Raw genomic sequence first — 19,545 nt, 5'->3', positions numbered from 1 at the left:
CTCCTGGCCCTGCCCCACCGTGTCCCTCCAAGCTGTGGCCAGGGCCTGGAGGCCCGCTTGGCCCTCTGGGCCTCAGCGGCAGCCCCTCTCAGGGGGGCTCAGCGGGGGCAGGGCAGGGCACGCAGGTGCGCCCGGCCCGCGGCCAGCGCGAGGGAGATGGGCCCCTCCGCAGCCCCCGGCCCCTGGCCCCGTTGCTCCCGCGTTTTCCTAGCATCTGTGAAATGGGGGAGCCAGGGACAGCGGGGGGCGCGGGGGGCGGCTCCGAGGGAGTACCTGAACCTCGGTGCGGCCTGTCGGCTTCCGCGCCCCCTTGTTTCCTCATCTGGCTGTGAAGTGGGGGTGTTTGGAGCCGTGTGGTGGGGCCCGGCGGAGGGTGACGTGGGGGCAGAGCCGGCGCACGGACCAGAGTCGCCACAGCTGTGTCCCCGTGAGGGTCCCCGGTGCGCAGGCCAGGGTGGAGCTCGCTGGGCCCCCAGGCTCCCAAAGGCCCTGCCTGGAGCCTGCGACCCCCCGACTCCCACAGCCCAGCTCAGCACGCACATTGAATATCCTGAGAATCATGCCTGAGAACGGCTCCCGAGCCATCTGCAGACAGGAGGAGGGCCAAGGCGACCTTTGCCCCGTGACCCTAGAAAGGGCCCTGGGCGGTCTTGAGGGGAGCCCCGCCCCGCCTTGCGTGCTGACACACAGGGACCCCGGGCCCCATGTCCCGTCTCCACCTCCAGGGCTGTCGTCGTCATCAGATCTGGAGCCGGGGTCATGGCTGAGCAGGTTCTGCAAAAATTTCCCCCGGAAGCCTCTTTTCTGAGATTTTCTTTGGAACACGAAGTCGTAACCACAGCGGACAGGAGCCGGGTGGCCGCCCCGCTCCGGGCACCTCGCTAGCTGCCCGTCTCGTTGCCTTTTTCTCCCTGAGGCCATGGGCCACGAGTGGCCCTGTGGCCACTGTCTGGTACGAGGAGGCAGGGGACAAGGGAGCTTTTGTCGGCCTTGCCCTTTCCGTCACCAATGAGTTGCAGAGAACGATGAGCTACGAGATCCCCAAAACCAATCTGCCAGGGCACGCCCGGGGAACGCGCCCCGCTCCACGGAGCGGGGGCTGCCTTCCCCCAGGGTGGCAGAGCCTCCTGGGCACCCACCCCACAGATGCACCACCCTCCTGCTCATCAGGCCTGACCACCGGTCAAGGCGCTCTGCGCTCAGGGCCCGGGGGCCGGGCCGGGCGAACCAGGGAGCGCGGGGCGTGTGGCACCGGCACCGACGTGTGGCCTGAGCTCTGGGGGGCCACAGCTCAGGCGACAGGGACCGGGAGGGCTCCCCAGGGCTTGGCCCACGCTGCTCGCCATGCCGCCTGCCCACTTCCCAGCAGCGACTGTCACCCCGAGGTGGCCCAGTGTTGAGACCCGCCCCGCAGCCCTCACCCTGCCCACCTCCCAGCCACGCGGCCACGTCTCTTCTCCCAGGGACACCCCACAAAGGCTTCCGCGCCCTCGCACATCCAGGCACGTCAGCAGATGTGCAAGTGCCATAAAGGGAAACTTTACGAAACCACAAACCTTCTGTAACGCACGTGGCGCCGTCCTGGGGCGCCGAGTCACGCCCATGCTGCCTTCGCGCGGGGCCCAGGGGCACCCCAGAGCCCAGGTGACCCCCACGGGCCTCCCAGGGCACAAGCTGGTGGTGGGACTGAGGGGGCCAGTCCTGTTGGGGAGGGTGCTCGGGGTGACTCAGGCCAGGTGGAGCAGTCGGTCCCCTCCCCCTGCCGCCCCCCAGTGTGTGCTTTGGCTGCTGACCAGTCCCCGCCCTGCCCAGCATGGAACCTGGGGGTAGGGACTGTGGGGGTGAGGTCCCACGGGTGACCTGTGGGTAGCGGTAGGCCTTGGCGATGGTCTCCGAGCCGCCCTGCGGAGACTGGGGTGTAGGGCAGGCATCTGGGGGTGGGGGCGGAGCAAATGGCCCCCCAGAGGAGCCCTGCACCCCCTCAGTCTCCCGCATCAGCTCCGCCTGGGGAAGGAGACGTCGAGGCCCTTCTAGTCTGGACAATGGGACCTGACACGCGGCTGTCCCCAGGCCGGGGACACGTAGGTCTCAGACCCAGGGCCAGCTGAGGAGGCGGAGACCGTGCTCGGCGGTGCTCCTGCATCTCAGCCTCCAGAGCGGACACGAGCCACCTCACAGCCGTTCGGATGGGGGCAGGGCTGCTGGGACGGCCTTGGGAAGGGGGGCGTTGACGGTCACACCGAAGCCTGGCCCGGGTCCCCCGGGGACTGGCTCCGGAGCGCCAGGCACACATGGCTCACTGCACCCCACAGCACCTTCCCCCGTGCACGCCCCCGCCAGCACCGCGCTGCACGTGGTCCTGAGCGTGGGTCCCGGGTGGGTGCCGGGGCAGGCCGGCTCAGGGCAGCCGGGCACCCGGACATCACACACCACGTCACCAAGTGCGTGTCCAGGTGCACGAGCGGCGGAGCCGGCCCCGCCTGCGCCGTCCCCGGCTGCCGCAGTGGCCCTCCGCGGGGCGCCCTCCGCGGGGCTCCCTCCGCGGTTTCTACTGCCGTGACGCTCCGTGCCCCGCGGCAGCCCCGCACCGCTGGGTGACCGGCCGCCTCCTTTCCTTCCCCCGCCGTTTCTAGCGTCCTGGGGCAGGGAGAACAGAGTGCCCCAAGGCCACCGCGGGCCGTCTGAGCTGCGGCCCCTCTCCAGACCCTGGCTCCGGCTGGGCCACTGCTCCCTGGTTACAGAGGGCCCCCCCACACAGGTGCACATACACTCAGGGGTTGTGACACCCACGCCCACAGGCCTGACCGAGCCCGAGCACGCCCGGCACTGAGCGACCCTCGGGCACCAGGAGCCGCCTGCACGTCCGGGCTGCTCCGCCGCCTAACTCACCTCTGCTCTTGTCCCCACAGGTGACACAGCTGGACCAGAGGCTGGTGCTCATCACAGACATGCTCCAGCAGCTGCTTTCACTGAACCAGGGCGGCCCCCCGGGCAGCCAGCCCCCCAGCGGGAGCGGGGCCCACGTGGCCCGGCCCTGCCGAGGCTCCATCAACCCCGAGCTCTTCTTGCCCAGCAGCGCCCTGCCCACCTACGAACAGCTGACCGTCCCCCGCAGGGGTCCCGACGAGGGGTCCTGATGGGGGCCCAGGGCCTGAGGGGGGAGGCCCACCGCCTGCCCCGCCTCCCGCTCAGCAGGGGTGCCCATCGGGCCCCCTGCCACTTCCTCCAAGGCCGAGAGAGCAGCCCCTCTCCCCCAGGCCCTGGACCCCCCATGGGCCACCCCGGCCCACGAGCCTGGGGGTTCACTGAGGCCACCTCTTCCCAGCCAGCGGGTACTAGAACTTGGCTGGGTGTGGAAGCCCACTCTCAGCTCTGGACTGTGGCCGCCATTGCTTCTGTGGTGTTTGGGACGCAGTGGCAGGAAGTCAGGCTGGCCCTCGGGGCGGGGCACCCCGGTCTGTCCCATGTGTGGCAGGATATAGGACAGGTACATGCAGGGCCACCCTGCTAGACCCCAGAGGGCCTTCTGAGGGGAGACTGAGAGGCAGCCTAGATAGGGCCTGTGGGTTCCACACCCCCCCGCCTGGAAACGAGGACCCAGGCAGACCCAGGGAGGAGACAGGCAGGGCAGGGCAGGCCCAGCCCATGCCGAGGATGCCCACAAGGCCCGCTCAGAGGACCCCAGGCCTGGGTCCTGGCCCTCAGTCTCCAGAGATGCTGGCTCGATGGCAGGGGATGGCGAGGAAGCTGACCCCAAGGCCACGGCTTCGAGCGGGATGGGCCCGCTGCTGCCCCCGGCGCACTTTGCTGGAGGCGGGATGTCCACCGGTGCAATGGGGGTGGACAGGCGCCCCAGTTTGGACTGGCAGCTTCTCCTACCCATTCCAGAGAGAAGAGGGCCCCCCAACCCTGCTCGCATGCAGCCTGCCTCCGGCTCCCCGCCCGGTCCGAACAGCCGGACAGATGCACAGAGCCCGCGTGAGGGGAACACGGCCCCGCCACAGGACCGGGGCTCCTCCTGGGCGTCACGTCGCAGAAATCAGAATTATTTGTGGTGATTTGGAATCTGCATTTTAATGAGTTTCACGGTGTGATTTTGATTCTTTCTTGTGCTGGCTTCTAATAAACGCGGAGTCACAGGATTGGTCTCGGGGGTGCACTGGCCTTGATTCCCGGGGAAGACCATCTTCGGGACAGCCCTGTCCTCCCTTGAAGCCGCCGCGCCCACCCGTCAACATGCCAGAGCCCCCTTGCTCTGTCTGCGCCCGCCCAGGAGCCCCCAGTCCCCTGGCCTGGGGTGGGGGCTCCGCAGTGACCCAGGGGCACCCTGAGGCCAGCCCGTTCCTGCCCCCGCCCCCAGAGCTGTCCACACGAGCTAAGAAGAAAGAAAGAAAGAAAGAAAGGTGGCCAGAGACACGGCCCAACCTCCCGGCCTCTGTCTCTGCCTCTGCTGGAATGCCCGCCCCCCCCCAATCTGTTGAAATCGTGCCCTTAGGCCATGGCCACCTCAAAGGCGCTCCTGCAGCAAGCTGTCCCTGACAGCCCCTCCAGGCCTTGGGACCATTCGAAGGGGCGGGGCGAGCAGAAGTCAGGGACCCTGTGTTCCATGCCCTCGTCCCCCGCCCCCACTGCCCACCCCCCCACCACTGCCCAGAGGCCCAGCTTCCGTCCCCCCAGGCCCTGCCTGGGCCCTCGAGGCCTCTCATAGACAGAAGCCCTGCAGCCCCCCTGGAGGGAGGTGCCCAGGTCGCCGCTGAAGAGGGGCTCACAGCCCTGCAGAGGAGAGGGGCCTGGTCCAAGGGGCTCAGAGGGGCTGCGAGACCCAGCCAAAGGCTGCAGGTCGGCTCAGCGGCCCCCGGGGGTGGCCCCGGCCAGTGGCGTGATAGGAATGCAGTCACTGACCTTCTCCCAGCAGCCCCGGGAGAGGTGGGCACCTTCCAGGGCCCAGCACACTGCCCAGGCGCCCGGCCTGGTCAGGGCCAGGGTGCCACAGCGAACTCCGCACCCCGGGCAACGACCCTAAGGGACACCCCAGGGCCTCTCCACCTGCCTCTGTCAGGCCAGGCTGGCCCTCACCCAGGACCCGCGGGCCCATCCTCCAGGACCAGTAAGGAGCTCGAGGTGCACAGACGGGTCCTGGTGGCAGTGGGCGCAGGGGCCCCCCACCGGCACGCTGCCCCCCACTGCGCTTCAATCCCTGCCAGAAGCGCGGTGCGCCCTGTATCATTCCCACAGACAGACGTACGCTGGGCAGGTGCCCGTGCCCCCGCCCCCGCCCTGCCGCGGGGGCGCCCCAGTGCTCTGCAAGGCTCCCCCACTCCAGCTCACGGGTCGACACACTCAGCCCGGGCAGGAGGGCGCTGAGCCTTCCCCCCGGGACTGCCGCTCCCGACGACCTCCCTCCAGAGCCCACCCCGACACCCACGCCATCGGGGCGGGGGGCGTCTGAGCAGCGAAGGGCCAGTGTCAGGACGGGGGTCCGGGTCCCCACGTCGCCTCGGCCCCAGCAGGAAGGGAGGGCCCCGGCTCCCCCTGCGGGGACTGGCCGGTGTGGGGGCGGGGAGCGGGCAGCACCGGGCCTGGGGCCTCCCCAGCCTGCGCCCACCGGGGGAGGGGCAAGAGCAACAATTACTGGAAAGGCAAAAGCTGCTGTTTCCTTGTTGGGTAAATATTTGCAGAAACCCCAGGAAGTGGCTGGCTGGAGAGCGGGCCGGGGGCAGCCCCGGGCCCAGGCCCCGTCCTCACGGACCCGCGGCGGGCCCGGCCCCCGGCCCGTGTGCCCCCCGCCCCCCGGCGAGCATGCAGACTGTGCCAGGGCCGCGCCGCCCTCTCGGGTGTGAAATGCAATTTACCTGAAATAAAGCCCAATTATGGAATTAGCTAATTAAAGCCCGCCGAGGGGGCCGGCCGGGCCGGCCGGGCGCTCAATGCCCGCCCGGTGCCCGCAGCCCGAGGAACAGATGGCGCCCCGGCCGCCACATTCCTTCACTCTGCCCCCCGATAACCGACTTGGACAGCACACGGCCATCTGGTGTGTGACACGTCCTGTGTGCCCCGGACAATGGCCCAGCAGACCTCGCTGGGAGAGGACCGTCACCCAGGCAACGGTGGCATGTGCAGGCCGGGCCCCTCCCCCGCCCCTCCGCGGGCTCGCCGGGCGCCTGGCCGGCCACATCCACGAGCATTTGTCCTCAGCGCCCGGCCTTTGTCTCCAAATTGGGCTCCCTCACTGAGGTCCTCAGTGTCCGGTGGGTGCCCCGGGCGTCTGCTGGGGGTGCGGGGTGGTGGCACCTGCGTCCCCTGCCACGGCCCTCCTCCATCAGCGTGCCCTCTGGAGCTGGGCGGGGCACCGCTAGGCAGTGCCGTCTGATGGGTGCTAGGCCGGGGCCTGCCACCCCGTGCCCTGATGAGGTGATCAGGCCGCTGCTCAGACTGGGGCAGCCGGACAGCGGGGGTGGGAGGCATGAGTGACAAAGGCAGACAGCGGCCCGGGCTCCTAAGGTAGCCCACCCCACAGCCCCGAGCCCCCGCCGCCCTGTGGGGACCGCCAGGCCACCCAATGGGACAGGGTCCTCGCTCTCCAACATGCGGCCCGTCCCTGGTCTGGGGCCCTTCCTAGCTCCACTGAAAGCCGCCTCGCCAGCAGCCCGGCTCTCTCCACAGCCACCCTCCGTCCCCATCGGCACCAGCTCCTGGCTCTGGCCCTGGGCTTGTGGCCCCGAGAGCCGACGAGCTGGGGAGATGGGCCAGGCCGAAGCGCGCCCGGGGGCCAGAGCCGGGCGGCCTTGGGTTCCGCGGGTGTCCGGGTGTGCAGACGGCCGCCACCCAGGCCCCTTCCGGCCCTGGGGCAGAGGGTCCTGCAGCCGGCGGGCAGCACCGGAGCCCTGGACCAGGTGACCTCTGACCTCGCCGGCCAGCTGCTGCGGTTTCACCCGCCCGAGAGGGAGCTGCCTGTGGGGGGGGGGGCTGCGGATGTCCGCCTGAAGAGGGGTTTTCTCTATGGGTGGGCTCCTGGCCACCACCCCGTCCCTGCCTAGGCCTCTGAGGCCAGGACACCAGCCTCTCCCTGTATGGACTGCAGGCGTGGGGTCCGCTCTGAGCCCCAGACCCGTCTCTCCCGGCAGGTCTCTCTGTGGCCCTCCCCTCAGCGCCTCTGAGCAGCACTGCGGTGCCAGGGGTGCACGGGGCCTCCTCGCCCCCTCCTGCGGCCCCTGGCACCGGGCAAGGCAGGAGGTGGTGGAGGGGGCAGCGGCCCGGGCGAACCCGCCAGACACCCGAGGACCCGCCTCGCTCCTCGGTCTTTGTCCCCGCGGCCACCCGCCACAGGGCACCCGGCGGGGGTGGGTACCCTCAGTGCCCAGAGCCACACCCACCGGCCCCTCGCCTGTTCTCAGCTCATGTTATTCCTCTGAGCGGCGACCGTCGGCCCGGGCAGGCCTGGCAGCCCCGGCAGCCCCAGACAGGGTCTGCCCTGCGCCCGCAGTGGACCCAGCACCAGCTGCTGCTTCCCGTGGGCCCGGGCTACAGTGGGCGGCGGCCGGGACCGAGTGGACACTGCCCACCCCGCCTCGCTCCCACCGGCCCCCTCCGCGGCCTGCTCGGCGACGTCCTGCCCAGGTTTCCAGCCTGCAGAAAAGCCTGTGCCCTTTCTGGGTGACATCAAAGCGGACAGCTTGGCTCAGTCGGCCACATTTTCCTGCCCAGTCTGTGGCCCCAGGAAGCTGGCGGCAGCGGCAGACACATGGGAAGGGGTGCCGGGGTGCGCGTGGGGCACGCAGACAGCACCGAGGGGAGGGAGCAGACAGGCCTCGGGCACGTGGGTGCCCCCCCTGCCGGTGCCGACGGGGGAACGCAGGGCCAGGGCGGGTGCCACGCCCTTGCTGTGTCCTGGAAAAACCTTGGAGGAGGAAAGCGAGTGACCAGGAGCCGGAGGGACTGGCTGAGAAGCGCGAGCTTCACGGGTTGGATCTCGGGGACAGACTGGCCGGATCCGAGGAACAGGTGCAGGAAATTCCCAGGCGGTGCGAACGCCGCTGCTCCGTCCGCCACGCCGGCCGAGAAGCCAGGACACCTTCCTGACGCGGCCACGCGCCCACCGGTTCCGGCCAGGCTGCCACTGCCCCGGCCACACGGGACGGTTCCGAACTCCCCACGATCGAGAAACCCCGCAATCAGCCTGACCGCGGGGTCACTCTGCCAGACCCCACACCGCACACGCGGTACACGAACAGCCTCCGCGGGGCATCGGGGTGAAGAATGGAAGCTAGAGGCTGGGGACCCTCTCGCGCCCACCCTGGCTCGGCCGCACTCCCACCGTGTGTCTGGACGGAGCCCCTCACCCTGTCTAAGCTGCAGCTGGGCACGGCAGCCCCCAAACCCCGGCGCCGGAGGCACGGCTCACCGAGCCTGGAAGCGCGTGCACGTGAACCAGGCCCTTCGGCCGGCAGCACGTCGTCACACGGGGCTGTGAGAGGACCGCCCCGACCCAGGACGCCCTGCCGCCGGGCAGTGCCTGACGCAGCACAGGTCACTCCGTGCAGCATTCTCCCGGAATGCTCAGGAAAGGCCGGCTGGGGCCCAGGCCCTCGGGCCCGAGCAGCCCCTGCAGCGAGGCCACGAGCCCTGATGTCGGACCTCACGGTGCCGCTCACGGGATGCTCCTTCAGCAGCCTGGCTCCATCTTAGTGCGAGCCCTGGGCCCAGGGAGTCTGCAGGAGGGGCCCCGAGGTGGGCACACAAGAGCCCTCACCCCCAGGCCACAGCCCCTCCGCCAAGGACAATGGGAGTGACAGGTCGGAGATGGATCGGCCAGGCGAGGGGAGAGGAGGCTCGTGCTGGGAGAGGCCCCGGGGTGGGGTTCCCCCAGGCACTTGGGGGGGAGGGGCAGGAGCCCTGTTGAGGGGCTGGGCCTGGGGACCACAGCTTCTCCCGGGAGAAGGCCCGTCCTGGCCGGGGGCGGGAGGCCCCTCCACAGAAAGGCATTCTAAAGACGGGGCTGTCGGGAGGGTGGGTAACGTGATTAAGCAATCTCAAAGGGTCTTAATCAAATCTGTCCCCTCTCGCGGGTCCGCCTCAAAGGGGCTCGGGGAGGAGAGAGGCACGGACAATCGCCTTGGGCCTTCCACTCGACTGGCCTGGGGGCTGGCCCGCCGACCAGCCTCGTCTGTCGCCCGGAGCCTACAACTCTTGTCTGTTACGGGGCCGGCTGGCCTTCTCTCGGGTTCCGTGGTGGCCCCAGGGCCTGGGGTGATCCCACACTGCCCGTTTCAGGGGACTGGTCAGAGGGGTGACACGCCACTCCAGAAGCGAGCCTCAGGGCCAACCCCTCAAAGTCTCAACAGCATGGCTACTGAGAACACCGCTCACAGGCATGGGCCCGAGGCTGGGGAGGCCATGTGACGCGGGCAGAGGGCTTCCGAAGGCCGTGCGCTCCAGCCGGGCACCCAACGCCCTCCGCACCCGCCTCCCCGGCTGTCGAATGCGGTGGGGCCAGGTCCACGGGGCCGGGGTGGGCCGAGAGCAAGCAACGAGGCGCATGCAGTCGGCGCTTCCTGAACGTTCTATGGCAGCTCCTCAGGCCGACGGTCCTCAAGGCCGCACTGCAGCCCCACTCTGCTTCCTTCGACTTTTCTCAAGGTACGGACACAGGAACACTGTCACCGTGGGCTGCCAAACGGCCCAGTCCCTGGGCTGGGAGCGGGTGGGCCCCGCCTCCGGACCCGCCCCCTCCGGGGGGGTCCTCAGCCCCCACGCGGCGTGAGTGTGCGCGGCTGCTGCGGGCCTGCCGTCTGAGCTGGCCCTTCCCTCCTCGGGCCTGTCCGGAGGGGCCTCAGTGCACCTGCCACAATCACGTTCAGCTGCCCCCCCACGGGACGCGGACTCGCTTCTAGGCTGTGGTCCCTGAGGGCCGGACGCGGGCACCCACACCCACCCCTGGGGCCAACATCGCTTTCCTGGACCTGTGCCCAGCGGCCTGAGTTCTGCTCCTGTCACCTCACAGAGCGGGGGACCCCTGACACCCCAGCAAGGGCCTCTGGGTGCACAGGGAGAGGCCGTGGCTCAGAGGCATCTCCTCTCGGGCTCCATGGCCTGCCTCCCGCCTCCGGCCTCGCTGGCTAGGACCACCGGTCTCTGCCCCGAGGCGGCCAGGTGGATGCACCCAGGTGGGCCGGACAAATGGACAAATGGACGAGCCACTCGGCCGGAAACACTTCGAGGGATGGACCCCAGACAGGAGGACCCCGGTGGGTGAGGCGCAGGGCAGGAGGGCCTCTCTGACTCCAAACTCCTCGCCCTTAAGCACCAGGAAGCCCCCTCGCCACCCAGAGCTCCTTTGCACCCCCAAAGTGCGTGGGGAGGGCCACCCCCTGCCCTCACCTCACGCAGAACCCAAGCTGCCACGGGGCAGCGAGAGGCCGGCGGGTATGTCGGTCTGCGTCTCTCTGGCACCTACCAACGCGCTTTCCGCCCTCCCCCCGGGCCCCCTGCCACCGGCCCCAAGGTGCAGCAGTCAGAGCCAGGCCCTGACAATGCGCCACAAAGCCCTGCGTGTGCCCAGCGACTCCGGTTACCAGCACCTCCTGGCCCGGCCTCCCGCGAGCCCTGCCAAGGCCTGGCACCCACGCCCCAGCAGCCTCTCGCTGCCAGCGAGCCCCGAGGCTGCTGCCAGCTCGGTCCCGTCCCCCAGGAGCAGGTCTCGTTGTCCCCCGCTCGCCTCTGCCTGACTCAGACGCCTGAGCCCCAGGCCTCGAGGTCACCGGGCCTGCAGGACCCACCTGCAGTCACACTGGCGTCCAAGAAACCGAATCCCAGGGGCAGATGACAGCGTCAGGACAGAGCACCCATTCAGCCCCTGCCCCGCCCGGATCGCCAGGCCTGGCATGGCGCAAGCTCCCCACCAGGGCCCCCCCCCTCCGCTTGGGCACCCACCTCCCGGGGCCAGACTGCCTGCCCGAGGGGCCCAGCGGGGGACGCAGGGCTGGGACATGGCCAGGCAGGTGTGGGAGTGATGGGGGCGGGGCCTCCCGGACGGCAGGGGGCCAGAGCAGGCAAGGGGACCCCCTGCGCAGAGCGCTAAGGGACACCGTCCCCCTGCTGAGGCCTGGCGCGAGTCGGTCAAGTCTCGCTGCCCCCTTTCTATGGACGAGGAACCCGAGGCCACATTCCCCACCTCAACTGCCCAAGTCTGCATGCTGGTGAGGAGCAGAGCTGGGTGAAGCCAGGTGTGTCTGACTCCGCACGCCCACCCTTGTCCCACCCAGGGGTCCCCTCTGGGTAAGCAGACAGAGAAGGTGGCCAGCAGCCCGTGGGAGGGTGACATGGCAGGGGGAACAGTGCCGGCAAAGGCCAGGAGGCCACCGCCAGCGAGGGGTCGGCAGGACTGGCCTCCAGCCCCCAAGTGGACTCTTGGACCCATCTCACAGTGGGGACAGGACACTCCGGGGGGCACGAGCTGGTACATGAGTGGTGCCGAGGACAGAAGGCTCCATTCCTGCCCTCCTTAACGCTCCGGGAGAGACCCAGGGCGAGCTGGGGGTCCCGGTCTCTCCCGGCCCTGCCTCTGAGCACAGCCTGCAGCCTCGCGGACCCCACGGAGGCCCGGCCAGGCCTGGGTCTAGGGCTCCGTCTCCTGCAGGAGAGGCAGGCAGGAAGAGGGGACGGGGCTCAGTCACCCCATCGGCGCAGTCCTGTCCCCCTCGGCAGAGTGCGGCACTCGGGCCAGGCCATGAGCTGCGGCCACTTGGCTCTTCTGCTGGTCACACTGAAAAGGCAGTCCCGTGGCCAGGGGCCTTACTATCTGTTCCAAGGCTCCAACCCAGCTCAGCAAGCAGAGACCGGACGCCAGGCAGGAGGGGGCCAGACTGCCGGCCCAGCCCCCACTCCCTCTCCCCACCCAGCAGCTGGCCCTGCACCCCCCCTCCCCAGCCAGCACCCCTGGCATGGCCACCCCCACTCCCGCCACCCGCTGACCAGCTGTCCCTCCTCTACTCCTTTTAGCAAACTTCTACGCACCCCACAACGCCCAAGGCAAGGGGCCTGCTCCGGGGAGCCTCCCTGGAGAGCCAGCCGAGTGCCGCCCGGGCTCTCTCCTGCAGGCATTATCTGTGTCCCTTGCCGCTGGCCTCCCGTCCGGGCAGGGCAGGGTCCCCTCCGTGGGGTCGGGTCCGGGGGCACCCGTAACACGGAGAAACCCAGCCCGTTCGCAGCCCTGGATGTGGGGCTCCGCGGCCGCTGGTGGCTTGGACCCTGGAGAATGGGAGCCGCCCACCGAGGGCCACGGAGGGGAGAGGGGCCCACCTCTACCTGCTCCCGGGCACCCTGTCCCCATGACGAGCGCACTGCCGCCCCCACGTACGTGCCCACTCCTCCGGGCCCCTGCACCCCCGGAACACTCCCTACCCACATCTCATGTCCACACAGTCTTGAGGGCGGCCTGCCTCCTCCCCAGGCGCAGCCCGCAGAGGCCCGAGAGGTGAGGCCGCGGGCTCAGCCCCCGCACAGACCCTACGCAGGGGACGGCACCTCCCCCCACTCCCCGTCACCGTGACCGTCAATGTCGCGCGTCACCTCGTCCCATGAACCGCGTCCAGCTTCTGAGGAGCGCCCAAGGGGCAGGTGCCCTGTGGAAGGGCAGGAGGGGGTCCCTCTGCGCCCTTTACACAGCAAAAACGCGAGGCCCAGGGGGCAGAACGGCCCGCCCCCGCCCGGGTTCACACAGCCCCTGGGCGAAAGCCTCCGCCCCAGACCGCCGCCCACGCACGCGCACGCACGTGGCCACCCGGCGCTCCGCCGCGGCGCAGGTGGGACCTGCCGTAGCCAAATCTCCTACACCTGGGTCCAGCCCCGGCCGACAAGCTGCTCGCGCATGCCCACACCTTCCCACACCCTCCCTGTCGGAGCACACCTGTCCACGAGCTTCGGAGTCAAGCACTAGTCCCTGGACCCGCGATTTCCAAGGAAACTAGTTGGCAGGCTGAATTTTCAGCGGAGTGCTATTAGACTATCCAACTTGCCTCTCGCTCTTTCTGACAGTATTAGCACCCCGGGAGACCCGAAGACCTCATCTGAGCCCAGAAGTATAGATTCTGGGGAGACGATACAATTCCGGCCCCTGCTCAGGGGAGATATTTGAGGGGCCCCACAAGTCTGACTCAGGGCCTTAGGACCCCCTGCCTGCCTGCACCCCAGCACCCACCCTGGACAGGACCCCAGGCGCCAGCCCCACCCAGCCTCCCCCGAAGTGGGCAATGGTCCCTCTCCCTGCCCTCGGTCTTCATCAAGACTCAGCTCAGGCCTGCCTCCTCCAGGAAGCCCCCCCACCCCGGTCACCTTCAGTCTGGGCCAGGGCACCCTTGTCCCCAACGCAGGGCCCCTTAAGGTATGCCCAAAGCTGATGCCCCAGGGGGAGGAAGGACGTCATCCGGAACAGCATCACAGACTCCACCTGGGGATGCTGAGGCCCGGAAGGCCACACACACTGTCCTCTGTGCCTCCCACTGCCCCCCTGGCCTTTAGAGGTGTCGGGGGATGCTGCCGAAAGCCTAGGAGACTTAGAGGGGCACCGAGCGACCCAGGCACTGGTCTCCGGGGCTCCCAGTCCTGCCTCCTCTGCAGCCTCAGCTGTACCCCCCGAGGAGTCACGGCACTCCCTCACACACTAATTCTTGGACAGCTTGCTCCTAAGCAAGGAAGGCCGAGCCTCCGGTGGCCAGTGCTGGCCTGTCACTGGAGCCCGGGTGCCCGGGCCCAGCACACGTGAGCATTGCCGAAGGTTCCCCGACTTTCAAGGCCTGTAAAATACCTCGACGTCCCTGGGTGTGCAAAGATGAACATTAAAGACAGGGGGGTGGGGGGGTAGCTCGTCCAGGAGGCGCCCAGCCCCACCCCCCACCGCTGCTAGGACGCATCCCGGAACACCTTGCCCAGCAGGTGGGCAGGGCAAAGGCCCAGCGAGGCCGCGCCCCGGCCTGGGGCTCTGCCGGCGGCGGCGGCGCGGCCGGACCCGGCCTGGGTCGGGGGCTCCGGAGCGCCCCGACCTGCCTGCCCGGCCGGCCTGCCTCCTGCGCAGACCGCGCACGGGCCCAGGCCTCCGGGTGTCGGTCCAGGCCTGGGCCGTGAGGGCCCGAGGGCCGGGCTGGCGGGGGGCGGGGGCCGGGTCGGGGGTCCGGCCAGCTTTAATGCGCTGACAAAGCCTCATTTGCAGGTCAATGCGGCGGCACACTCGCCTCTCCCCTCGCCCGGCGCCCTTTGTGCGGCCGCGCCCGCTCCTCGCGCCAGATGGCCGCGGAAATGCTAATTCGGGGCTCCCCCCGCCCCCCGCGTTTAATTGCGCCTTTGCAGATGGGCCGCGAGTGTGGCTTCATGCAGATGAGGCCGGCCAGGCCGCAGCTCGGACCCGGGCCGTGGCCGCGGGTGGGGGCGGCCGGGCGAGCGGGGGAGAGACAGGCCCCCGCCCCCACCCCACCCCCGCGCACCGCCGGGCACGCGCGGGCACCCAGCGGGCCGCGCGCGGGAAGCGCGCTTTTCTCTTTTCATTTCTCCAAAATGGGATCTTAAGTGATTCTGAATGAAAACAAATTGGCCGCTTTGTTCTCCAAACAGACGCGCGCGGGCGCGGTGGGGGAGGCGCGCGCAGGGAGGGGCGGCCCTGGAGGTGGGGGCAGGGGCGGCGATGGGGGGCATTGCCCAGCCGGGCGCTCACACCCCAGGCCAGGACTCCGGCCCCAGCAGGCATGGGGCCTCCCCCAACGGGAGCCGTGGCTCCTGGGACACAAGCAACCAGAACGCCCAGAATGCAGACGACGCCCCTCCCCCAGTCAAGGCAGAAACAGATGCCCAGGCCCGCTGGACACGGAGATGCGGCAGGCCAGGGTGGGCACAACCTCAGCACCGTCTTCCTCCAGCCCCAGGAGGATCCCAGGACCCCGCCCGGCCTCCGGTCACAGCCAGGGAAGATTATCCGAAGGTGGGGGTGCGGCCCACCCCTGCAGCTCTGTGCTCGGAGCTGTTCAGGCCTGACCACTCCAGGGTGCAGGAGTGGACAGGGCACCCAGTGGGCACCTAGCGGGCTGGCCTCTGGAGGACATCCCGACAGAATGAACGAATGAGTGAGAGGATGATGGGGAGGGTCCCTCTGTGACCTTTCAGTATTTTGAGGCAAACTGGCAACCCCTGTGCCTTGGTGGGGGGTGGGCTGGCTCCGTCTCCAGCCCTGAAGCGCGCAGAGGGCTGACCTCTGGGCCAGCAAATCCTCTGGACACGGAACTGAGGCCGAACGACCCTTAGAAAGAAAAGGGACCCACTTATTCCTCCAATTTCCTGTTGGATATTTGTGTTGGGCTGCCACACCAGGAAGACAGACCCTTCGGCCTGAAAGGCGCACTGGCCACCACCAGCCAGCGGTGGCCCCCAGCTGCCGATCCCTCTGCCACCCTCTCCACCTGCACCCGCCCCGGGCTTCTCCGGGCTGCTCTTCCCCATGGTCCCAGGCACCTCCCTCACCTGGCCACTCAGGCTGGCCGCATGCCATGCCCACCTGGGGGACGCCTCCCGGCTAACACTCCAGCTAACAGCCAGGCCGGGGCCAGAGGGCCCAGCCCACGCTGACACCTGTCCTGGTGGCCTCGGCTCTGTGCGGACAGGACACAGTGGTGAGCGGCGGGCAGGGGACGACGGGCGTGGGGCAGGCGGGGACGCAGCGTGGACGTTTCCATGGTCGCGAGACGGAAACCCTCTGATGGATGTGGGAAGACCACGCGCCCCCTCAGACCGCCCCTTCCATTTCTTTCCAGAAAAGAAATCCAAACAGGATTTGTGCACCTATTTGAGACAAACATGGTTCGGTCCCGGCCCCCTGCCCGGCACTTCATTAACCAGAGAGGTCCGCCTTCCTCCCCTCGCCCCGCGGGGTGCCCTGCGCGGATCGGCTCCCCTGGGGCGCCTTCTCCTCTCCGAGCTGCCACTTGTCCATCAGCAGCCCCTAACCCTGCAGCTGGGAGCGTCTGGCCTTCCCTCGCGCGCTCGCTCACCCGGCCCACCTGGCCGTGGCCTCTCCCAGCGGCGTCACCAGCGGCATGTCACACCGAGATCTTCCTCGGCCACGTTTGCCGCTGTGTTCACCCGCTCTCTCTCATGGGATGAGTCTCCCGCTCTCGACAGGGTGAAATATTTTGAAATTAAAACGACATGCGCATATGTGCGCATACGCATTTATTTACTCAAATGCTCTAAAAGGGGTCCCAAAGGGTGTACTTTAGACCTAAAATGTAAACGTGTGTCCCCATGTCGTATAGAACCCCCGGCTGCCCTCCACGGTTGTCCCCGGTGGGAGAACCTATCAGGGGGCACCTTTAGCTTCGTTTTTATCCATTTCTGTATTGTTCGCATTTTTTTTTTTTACCATGAATATATATTGCATTTCTACAATCAGGAGGAACTCTAAGGCTATTTTCATTTGAGAAATTTTTTTTAAAAAGCACCAGTGTGCGCCAGCCGTGTGACCTGTGGGTGTGACGACTACGCAGGCTGGGCCCTGGGGTGGGGGGGCCTCAGCTCCTCGCAGGGGGCTGGTGGCGGGACTAACTCACATGGGGGACGGGGTCCTGGGGGCACCTCGGTCACTGAGGCCCCAGGGACAGAGGCCGGGGCAGGCCCGCTTCGTGCCACATTCCACTCAGGTCCCCTCTTGGTTCCAGCGAAATTCCAAAGTATATTGTTGTTATCGTTATTCTTTTGCAATTATGTGACATTTTTTAAATGCCTGGAGTGTTTTTTTTTTTTTTTCCAGCCATTTTTATTAGCTCTTTCTCACTTGGTCTGCGAGACGGGTCAGCATCTCCCTGACCGTGAGGCAGGCTAGCCGGGGCTCGGAGAGGTCCCGAACCTGCCTGGGTCACACTGACGGGAGCAGCAGGGCCGGCCCCGGGCCGGCCCGTGGAGCATCTCATGCTCCGGGCTCCGCGGGCTTTGACTTAGATTTAAGATAGATTTAAGAATTTGCTGAGGGCGGGGTGGGGGTGGGGGTGGCGGAGGGATTTGGAAAAGAGAAGAAAAAGCAGGAATGTGACATGAGGGCAAATAAAGGAAAAGCCAGTCGGGCGCCAGGGACAGAAATAAGACGTGATTGCGAGGGGCGCGGGGACCGGCAGACCGGCCACTCGGAGGCCCTGGGCCCTTGGGGTGGCCCTGCCAGCGCCTCCTCCCTGCACCCCTGGACCAGGACCAGGTTCTCAAGAGGCCTCGGGACCTCAGTTTTCAGTGGTGGGCGGGGCTGGAGGGAGATGCCATGCGCTTCTAGACTCCCGTCCTCCCAGGAGACTATCCGGAACGGGGTCCCCAGATGCCGCCGGAGGCCTCTCTGACGTGTGGGAGGCCCTGCAGTCCGCATTCGTCTTGAACCTCAGCCACCACGCGGACCCCAGCCCAGGAGCGGGCACCACGGCCCAGCCCCCACCCTCACATCGAACCAGGCCGCCGGAGGCTCAAGCTGGAAGCCCAGTGTCATGAGTTGAATCGTGTCTTATGGGTGGGCCCGAGTCCACTGTGGGTAGTGTCCTCAGAAGAAGAGACCAGAAGACAGACATGCACGGAGGGACGACCAGGTGAGGACACAGGGGGACGTGGCCATCCACACGCCCAGGAGAGAGGCCTCAGGAGGAGCCGGCCACCCACACCTGCTGCTCGGACGTCCCGCCTCCAGGATGGCGGAGGATAAACTCCTTAAGCCACCTCGTCAGGGGCTCTGCGACGGCAACAGGAGCAAAGAGGGACACTAGTGCCCACCCCACCCCAGCTCGCAGAGGGAAAGACACCTACCTGTCCTGCCCATGGAGCATGCGCGGAGCGAGACCACGCCCCAGACCTCCAGACAGGCAGAAACCCCCACGCGCGCCCAGGCTTGAGACCGCTGGGTGACTCCAGCTGCCTCCCAGCTAGTTTTATTTAGAAGCATTGTCCCAACACCTGGGGACACGTTCTGAGCACTAGAGTCGCCCCGAAATGCCATTCTCCAAGCCCGATACAAAAAAAAAAAAAAAAAGCCAGGTGCGGCGTGGATGGCTGTGTGCCCCACATGCTAATTGGGGGCCGAGCATCGGGTCGGTCGGGCCGGGGCGGCCGGGGAGGCTGGGCGCGCCAGGGACGGAGCGCGCGCGCGCCCGCAGGACCCCGCCAGGCCGGCCCGGGCCGCGGCCTCCCTCCCTCTCACCGGGTTCATTAGGCGCCTCATCCAGTCCAGCTGGAGTCAGCTGATTAGCCCATTCTAGCGGCACCGGGAGTCCCCCGTACCTCTCTTTCCACCCGCACATGTTCAATTAAATTTTGCTTTTGTGCCAGAGAGGCCTGTGATGTGAGCGTTTCTGGGGCGTTTTTCCATGTTTCTTTATGTCCTGGAAACCAAAGTCAGTCGCCACGTCTCAGAAAACACCCTCCTGGTTCGGAGCGGGGAAGAGGAAAGAAAAACAAGGCAAAACAAAAGCGGGAGAAACAAAAGGGCGAGCGCGGCCGCTTTGTGCAGCATCCTCCCGCGCGCGGACAATTCGCCCGCAGCGGAGGGATCCCATTGTGCCCGCCGCGAGCGAGCCCCGCGCGCTGGGCAGAAATGCAAATCCCCCTTCCTCCTTTGATTCGAATATTTAAATTTTCAAATATATATGCTGCGACAATTGAATGGCAGCTGACCTCACTTATTTTCATAGAAGAAATACGGAAGCCATGGGCGGCAGTTAATCTGGCTGGGCCGTGGCCCCCACAGGCCCGGGGAGGGGGGGCGGGGAATAATCCTTTTATTCAGACATTTGGCTTAAAAGAATAACAAGGAGAAAAAGCTGGAACATAATTGCATTGCATGGAAAACAGAAAGATTTTCCCTCTCTCTCTCTCTCTCTGTCTAACGAGCTTTCTTTACCCTTCCTCAAAGAATCAAGGCTCAAGGCCAGAGGCTATTTTCCTGGTAAAGAAGTGAGGAGTGCGATCGGTGTTGCCCCCACCCCGGCCCCCACCCCGGCCCCCACCCCTCACCCCCCAACGAGTTTTCCTAGCGGGTCGATTTCCGCGAGCTCATTCATTCATTCGTTCGTTCGTTCAGTAAACTCCAAGGGAAGACCTACCGTAGGCACAGCAAAGCCCGACCCTGGCTCGGCCAGGAGACGCAGACCCCCCCGCCCCCTGCAGCTTACTTCCAGGGCCTTCCTTTGGGGCAAAGTGGAGATCCGACGCCCCCGTGGAGGCGTCCCGTGGCCCTTGGAGGCATGGGAAGCACGGTGAGCCATCGGCGCGCTGGGGTTCCCAGAGCGCCTGACGCGCGCGGCCCGAGCGCCCAGGGGCAGGGCCAGCGGCGGCCTCACGGGCTGCCGCGCGTCCTGCTCCTGGGCCCTGGGCTCCCAGAGGACCCCAGCCCAGCCCATCAGCGGGGCCGGGTCTTTAATATTTAAAGAGCTCCCTCGGACATTTCAAGAACTCCGGGACATGATTTTCTGTGATGCGTGCGCTGTCTGGACATCTGTCTTCTATACCTAATAAAGTCGCCTGGTTCAGAATGAACTCGGC

The 19,545-nt window shown here is 67.2% G+C and overlaps 1 protein-coding gene across 1 annotated transcript in view; it reads left to right on the top strand.

Annotated features, from left to right (window-relative positions):
- The window catches only part of KCNQ1 (potassium voltage-gated channel subfamily Q member 1), a 255,539-nt gene extending 251,397 nt beyond the window's left edge, over positions 1-4,142 (top strand). The window contains exon 16 of the mRNA XM_016131129.2: positions 2,910-4,142. Coding sequence (XP_015986615.2) covers positions 2,910-3,137 — 228 coding nt within the window. The 3' untranslated portion in view covers positions 3,138-4,142. The remainder of the gene's footprint in view (positions 1-2,909) is intronic.
- The last annotated feature ends 15,403 nt before the right edge of the window (positions 4,143-19,545 follow it).

The sequence above is a fragment of the Rousettus aegyptiacus genome, unplaced genomic scaffold, assembly GCF_014176215.1.
Source record: "Rousettus aegyptiacus isolate mRouAeg1 unplaced genomic scaffold, mRouAeg1.p scaffold_m13_p_5, whole genome shotgun sequence".
In the NCBI taxonomy this organism is placed as follows: Eukaryota; Metazoa; Chordata; class Mammalia; order Chiroptera; family Pteropodidae; genus Rousettus; species Rousettus aegyptiacus.
The sequence above is the reverse complement of the archived record's forward strand: the minus strand, read 5'-3'. Positions and strand labels throughout refer to the sequence as shown.